This window comes from Mustela nivalis, assembly GCF_964662115.1.
Source record: "Mustela nivalis genome assembly, chromosome: 4".
Taxonomy (NCBI): Eukaryota; Metazoa; Chordata; class Mammalia; order Carnivora; family Mustelidae; genus Mustela; species Mustela nivalis.
In genome coordinates, this window is record NC_139023.1 from 159756078 (window position 1) to 159762885 (window position 6808).

The 6808-nt window shown below is 37.4% G+C and overlaps 1 protein-coding gene across 4 annotated transcripts in view; it reads right to left on the bottom strand.

Moving 5' to 3' along the window:
* The window catches only part of ADAM28 (ADAM metallopeptidase domain 28), a 65831-nt gene extending 63008 nt beyond the window's left edge, over positions 1–2823 (bottom strand). For 2 of the 4 annotated variants that reach the window (XM_082727433.1, XM_082727432.1), the window contains exon 1: positions 2599–2823. Coding sequence is in view for 2 of the 4 variants with exons in the window: in XM_082727431.1 (XP_082583557.1) it covers positions 2599–2650 (52 nt within the window). In the remaining 2 variants the exon portion in view is untranslated. The remainder of the gene's footprint in view (positions 1–2598) is intronic. The other 2 variants (XM_082727431.1, XM_082727430.1) reach the window with 2 other exon arrangements.
* Positions 2824–6808: the final 3985 nt, after the last annotated feature.

Consider the following 6808-nt stretch of genomic DNA (forward strand, 5'->3'; position numbering starts at 1 on the left):
ACTTGCTTTCTCTCTCCCACAGAACTCGCATGTTGGATTACTTCTGACAAGAAAAACTAGATCAAGAAAAATAAAACTATTATTTTGGCTTGGGTTAGATAATTATTTTACTGTTTTTTAGTTTTTAAAAAGTTAAAACGCATGGACAAGATTAATACAACAGGCCCTGGTGTGGGTTGCTACTTTATTTTTTAATAAGTTTGGGGCAGTTTTGGAGTTTAGCTATAATGCATAATATTGACATTTTCATTTTTGTTCAAATCTGTTCCAAACTCTTTAGAGAGTGTCTTTCCAGACTAAACACATGACATTCAGACCTGGATCAGAGTTTATTCAATATTGACCTCAGATCTGGGCTTCTCTGTACCCCCCTCAAACTATCTGGTACTTTTAAATTTAGTGTTGTAAAAGTGAGTGCAAACATTGAGGGAAAACACATCCCTATTAAGTCTATCATTTTGGCTAATAAGATTAAATTATAAATACTTCTAAGGGTCATCTAGTCACCTTATAAAGACAAGAAAGGATGGCTAATTTGAAACAAAATAATTTCAAAAAGTACTATATCCCCTAGATATCCTGCTGGAATATCTTGAAGACCTTTCTCTCTTGTCATTTACCTTATATTCTCCCTTAAACAACTGTCACTTCCCTTTAACTATTTGGGGTTTTGTTTTTTTTTTTCCTATGATGAAATCCTATTAATTATTTCTCTCAGGGGATTGTGAAGGACATACAAACAGCTGACCTACTTATGTTTCACTCTTTCATTTCATGTATACAGAAACTGAGCACAAGTCATGATCTGATTGCATATTATTTTCTTTGGATGATGGGGGCAGATAAACAAAAAGGAAGAGAAATGCAAATTCCTTTATTTTTTTACATTCTGAATGGGAAATAAATCCATGTGGTAATAATATCAACGAGAATAATACCAAGAAGATAGTTGAAAATACAAGATGGAAGGTAGAGAGTGGGGTGACTCTCTGTTCAAGGTGGAAGATAAGGGATAATTGCCTATATGAACCCCTATTCTCACAAAAGACACTGCAGAACCTCTGTTCCCACCACTAAGCCCTTGAAGATCTACAGCTTGAGGCATGATTTCTAAGGAAGATGCCTCTTGGTGCCATGTTGTGAATGCAAAGAGAGGGGGAAATCAGCTCATATACTCTTTTTTTCCCAAGATTTTATTTATTTATTTGACAGAGAGAGAGAGCACAAAAGAGCACAAGCAAGGGGAGGGGGAAAAGGAGGAATAGTCTCCCCACCAAGCAAGGAGCCCCATGCAGAATGCTGGGATCATGATCTGAGCCAAAGGCAGACACTTAACAGACTGAGCCACCCAGGTGCCCCCTTAAAGCCTAATTTTACTGAAAAAGCTGTCACGTGGGTGGACTCCAGGGTTATCTATGTGATTTTGTTAATAGAGCCTGCTTGATCTTTATGCTGTTGGATAAAGCAGTCCCAAACAACTCTTATATTCCAACTAAGTAAAGGATCCCAAAGAATTTTTAGGGATAACACTTTTGGAGAATGTAAGGAAAGAAGATTTCTATTAAGTTTGACTCACAAAGCGGAAATTTTGAGTCAATAACTTAAATGCCTAGTACAGTTCTATATTTAATTGATCTTAAGTAAACATTTCATAAGTCTGGAAAACAAATCAGGAACCAGGAGTGGGGAAAATCACTTTTACCCACAAAGTGTTGAGTGAGTGCAAGGGTGAGGAGAATCTTTCCCTCCCTAGCCTTGTACTTGTTGATAATCTGCTCCCATTACTGAGTCCCAGCAAGCATTCTAAAACCAAAGAGAAGGTTTGTTATTCCCAGGCACTGAAGCTGATGTGGTGACTTAACTAAGCTCTAGAAATAGAAATAAACTAAGAAAATGTTGCCCAATCTAATCTAACCAAAATCTAATTGGTAGATTTTTCAGAAATGGAGAGATATGCTAGAATTGATTTATTATTGAAAAGTAAAATTCCTCTTGTTTGAATTCTTAAATTCAAAATGGAAGTAAATTATCAGCTTAAGCTTAGCAGCACAATTGTTTTAACCAAGTAATAGCACAATGCTTTATAATTATCGAATCAGTCAATTATTTATTTCTAACCGACATATTTATTATCACCAGTTATGGAAGGATAAAACAAAAAAATGTACACCCAAAAGGAATAAGACCAGCCAAACTGGTCCGGATAATAACAGCAGATACTTCTGAGAGCCTTCTGCACCAATAGCTAGTCAAATCCACTGCATCTCTACTGCTTTAAAAATGATAAGGTGGGATTTGAGGAATTTCACGTTTTGACTCGAAGATCATATTTACTATTTAAATTAAATTATATGAAGTTTCCCCTTTGATTTCTATGTATTCTCAGATCAGACATATCGATTCAAGGCGTCTCCTTGCCTCTCCTTTACGTGGAGAGTTTATATCAGTCACACTCCCCCCAAAACAACAGATCCAAACCAGCCCAACTGGTTAGTAAAATTGGCTTAAAAATAAATAAATAAAACTATTGAGAGACGATGAAAAGCAAGCAGTTCACTGACATATTTACCAGAACCTGAAAAGGAATCAGACACTTACCTGGAACTGGAGAAAGGAGGAAAGTGGTGGTCAGAAGAAGCCCCAGCCACATACTGGGGGAGCTCAGGGGCGCAGCACCTGTCCTTCACACTCTGAGAGCACTGCTCGGTCTCTCCCAGCCTCCGCTCAAGTGAGACAGAATGAAACTCCCAGGTTCATTCTTGTCTGCTTTCAGGAAGTGTTTATTAAAGGTGTTGCACAACCTTGGAGCTGTGGTCCTGTGACAATGGCACCTGTGGGCAAAAATTCCGGCCGCCTCCAGGCTTTAGGACTCCTCCTCCTGCTTCTCTTTCCGGCTTCCCCATATTCCCCACTTAGAGGTAGTATGTTTCCAATATATTACTATAGCCCAATAAGCTACCTTGATTGACATAACTGACTTTGATGAACCTTGGTAAATGTGTGTATTTATTATGCACATTATAAATATATGTAAATATTTATATATGTGTTTGCTATGTTAGCAACAAGTTGTTACAAATGTTCTTCTTCCCTCACATACATATGCTGTCAATAAAACAATTTCTAATCCAATCCAGTTATTATATAAAATTCTTTTCGGCTATCTCGTATTCTATTCTCACACAATGGTGCACCAGGGAGCTTGAACTATTCTGAAATAAGAATGTGTGACAATACAAGCTCAAGGCTTATCAGATCCCCAAGGGCATTTGTATCATTACTAACAACCAGGAGTTAGGGAAAGCCTTCAAGTCTCAAAGGATGTAATTTCCAGAAAAGCTGTAGGAGCTGTCATTGGTCATAGTGAGGCTAAGCCGACATGTCCAAATATCACACTGTGTAAGAAGTTAAATAGCTACAGTTGAGTTGCTTTACTAAGTTCCAGATCCTTTATACTTATTATCATATTAATTGTTATGATACTTCTGTATGATAAATGCCATTTTACTCCTACTTGGTAGGTTAAAATACTAGGATTTAAAAAGATAAAGGATTCAAAAGATTAAGACTCAGTTATCCTTCCTTTATATAGTAAATAAGATTAAGCAGTTTGCCCAAGCTCATATATCTTGTAAGTGGCAGGAGTGGAATTTGAGTTCAGTATTGTGTGAGCTCTTAGTCACACATTCTAATAGCTGACTTATAAATCCAGTCTTACTTCTACTGAGAAATCATCATATATATACACACACACATACACATGTGTGTGTGTATATATGAAATAAAAGTACTATTCCTATGAAATACAAGTTCCTGAGATTATGACTAACACCAATTCTTGGTCCACTAGAATTAATACTAAATACTAAAATTATTAGTTATTCTATGGATTCCAAAGGATATTTTTGTAATACAGTGATTTTGATGAAAAAGGATTTTTCAAAATATCATACAGCATCAACTAACAACCACAAGGCAAAGTTTAAATCTAGTTCCTGAGCCTTTCAGCCAAAAGATTAGGAATATCACACATTTCTTTTCTTTTAATCGAAGTTCCACTGCTTTTTCTTCTTCAGAGAACAAAAAGCTTATACCTACTTTTTGATTGTCACATGATTTCCCCCATTAATTCTATGCACATTCACTAGTACATATTACATCTAAGACCCTGAAATCACAGTTGAAAATAGTCACTCTCTTTGAGATGCTTATAATCTGGTGAGGGAGATAGGCAAGGACAGTTACCATGAAGACGTGCAAAGTGAGTGCTACCTGTATATCACGAGACACTACCCATAGGGCTAGGAAAGATTTAGGCATGAAGTCAGAGGCTACCCCTAGCCAGGTAAGGAAAGCTTTCTGGAGACAGTAACAATAAGGTCAATGAAAAATTAACTATGAGAAAAAGTGAGGACATTATGTCATAGCATACTAGTTTATGGTAAATACTTTAGTATTGTTGGAGCAAAGAGAGCCTGAAGTAATGGGAAAAGATCTTATGTCTGGTTTTGTCACTGTGCAAGTGCTCACAATATTGACTCCATATTTGGCCCTCCATCTTGTTCACATTCATGGCATGACCTCCCTTGGTGCTACATGTTCTAGATCCCTTGGAGGTTAATGTGTGCCCTGATTGAAAATGCAGGGAGGCTTGTTCTGGTCTTCCCTAAAGTTGTTTACATAAGTGGTAGAGATAATTTTGATTCCCCCTTACGCCTTTGCCCAATGACACCACAAGCTCCATTAAGTGTTAGCGATCAAGTAACTGGATACAGATTCTTTGACCTCACTGCATGCCTTCTGCATATCTTTTCACTTTATAAAATCTGTAGACAAAGGTTTGGACTTTATGGGGAATAGCTAGGTCACTGTCTGGATTGCTCACCACAGATTCCCCCATCAGTAAGTTACTCTGTGTAAACTGTATGGAGTATCCTGGTTTGTTTTTTTGGCTTGGATGATACTCTAGTGTCCCTCCTCCATCTTCTCACAATTGGCAAGCCAGTCAGGAGATTTAAAAAAAAAAAAAAAAATCAAGCTTGGGTTAAGGGGCCCTGCCCCAGGGAAAACCCATTGTCTGTCAGGGAAATCCCAAGCTGGACAGCCACCTTCATGTGGGGAGACTTGGGGAGGTTTTTTGAGCACTTTACACCAGTACATGAGTACAAGGATGCCCTGAAAATGCCCAATGTATTATTAGACATCCTATCAGAAATGGTGGGGGAAAGGAAATGGAAGAGGGAAAGTGAACAAATTATTTCGGCAGTTGTTCGGCCATTGTTCTGTGCATTACAAGACACCAGAGAGATGGAATCATAAGATAGCACTTTGAGCACTACCACCCTTTCTCTTTGCTTATAACAAGTAGTAAAAGTTTCTTTGCTTTCAATACTCCCTTGGGAAGTGTTTGATTTAATGCACTCCAAGCAATTAATCGTTTGAGTTCAGTTACAAATTTGGAGACTCAGATGGGACCTCTGACCTGACCCCTTTAAATTCCCCCAGCTCCCAGCAAGTAATGTAGTGGGCAGGAGCCACTCACCTGATCCAGCTCATCTGTGTTGCTGGAGAACCTATGGGAGGGGTGCATAAGAGAATCCCTCTTGACTCCTTGTCGGGTCTGTGCACCTCAACTAGCTGAACAAGCTCAGTGGCCACTCCAGACATTTTAAGCAGAGAGTCCTTTCAGAGAAGTGAGTGGCTATTACCCTACAAATCAGCTTTAGGGCTCTGCCTCTATCTCAAGCAGCAGGAAAAAGGAACTGTCTGGGGAAGTATTTTAAGAGATAACCCCCTCTGAAAAAAAATCGAGAGAGAGAAAGCTCCCTTTGATAAATGCACTGGTAGATTGAATATATCTGTTCAAGTAGAGCCTAGGAATTCCCAGATGAAGGAAGTCAAAAGAAAGTTTTAAGATTACACCGAGGATGATTTTAACACTCAGAAGGCCTAAATGAGGTACTTTTAAAAAATACCTAATAAATGTATATATATAGATAACCAACTTGAGAAAGCTAGGTAGTAGACTAAACAACCTGAGTGGGATGCATACTCTGATTGTGTCTAAAAACACTTTTATAAGTATCTAAAAACGTGACAGGATAAAATAGAGCCAGATGCGTAGGTCAACCTATAATGTCATTTGGGTTGCAACCCAATTCCTTGAGGGATTGAAAGCAACTGTCCTTACCTTGCAAATCTTTGCAAAAACTAGAAATTGAGGCCCCAGAAACAATCCAAGTATTTTCAACATTTCTGGGAACTCTTATTTAGTTCATTCCCATTCCTAAGATTGAAAATTTTAAAAAAGGGATAGAGAAGTCTTTTAAGAAAAGTACCTCAAAATCGAGCCACAGCTTCCATGAGGTTACTTATCAAGGATAAATACAAATCTTCACTATAAGGTTTTTTATTTTATTATGTCTGTCTGTATGTGATATTTTCTCCCTCTGAATGGTATTGCTTTAATTAATTTGTAAAAGAGCTCTATTTCAATGGTTAAAAGGCAAGCAATTGTAAGAATTGAGCATCCTAAAACTAAAAACAAACAAACAAACACACCCAGAAATTAAGCCAAATGTTTTTCATATTCATGTGATCATGTGAGAAATATTCAGTATTAAAGCTAGTTTAAGTTTGTTGGTTTAGTTAAAATAAGCATGCCTTTTAGAGTTACAAACATCAAATACAATACAGATAATCAACTTTTGTTCTACATGAATTTATTAGTTAAATTCCTGCTGTATCTATTGCAATTTGTCAGCAAAAATTACTTAACATTATAGTTGATTTTGTCTGTTTCATGAAG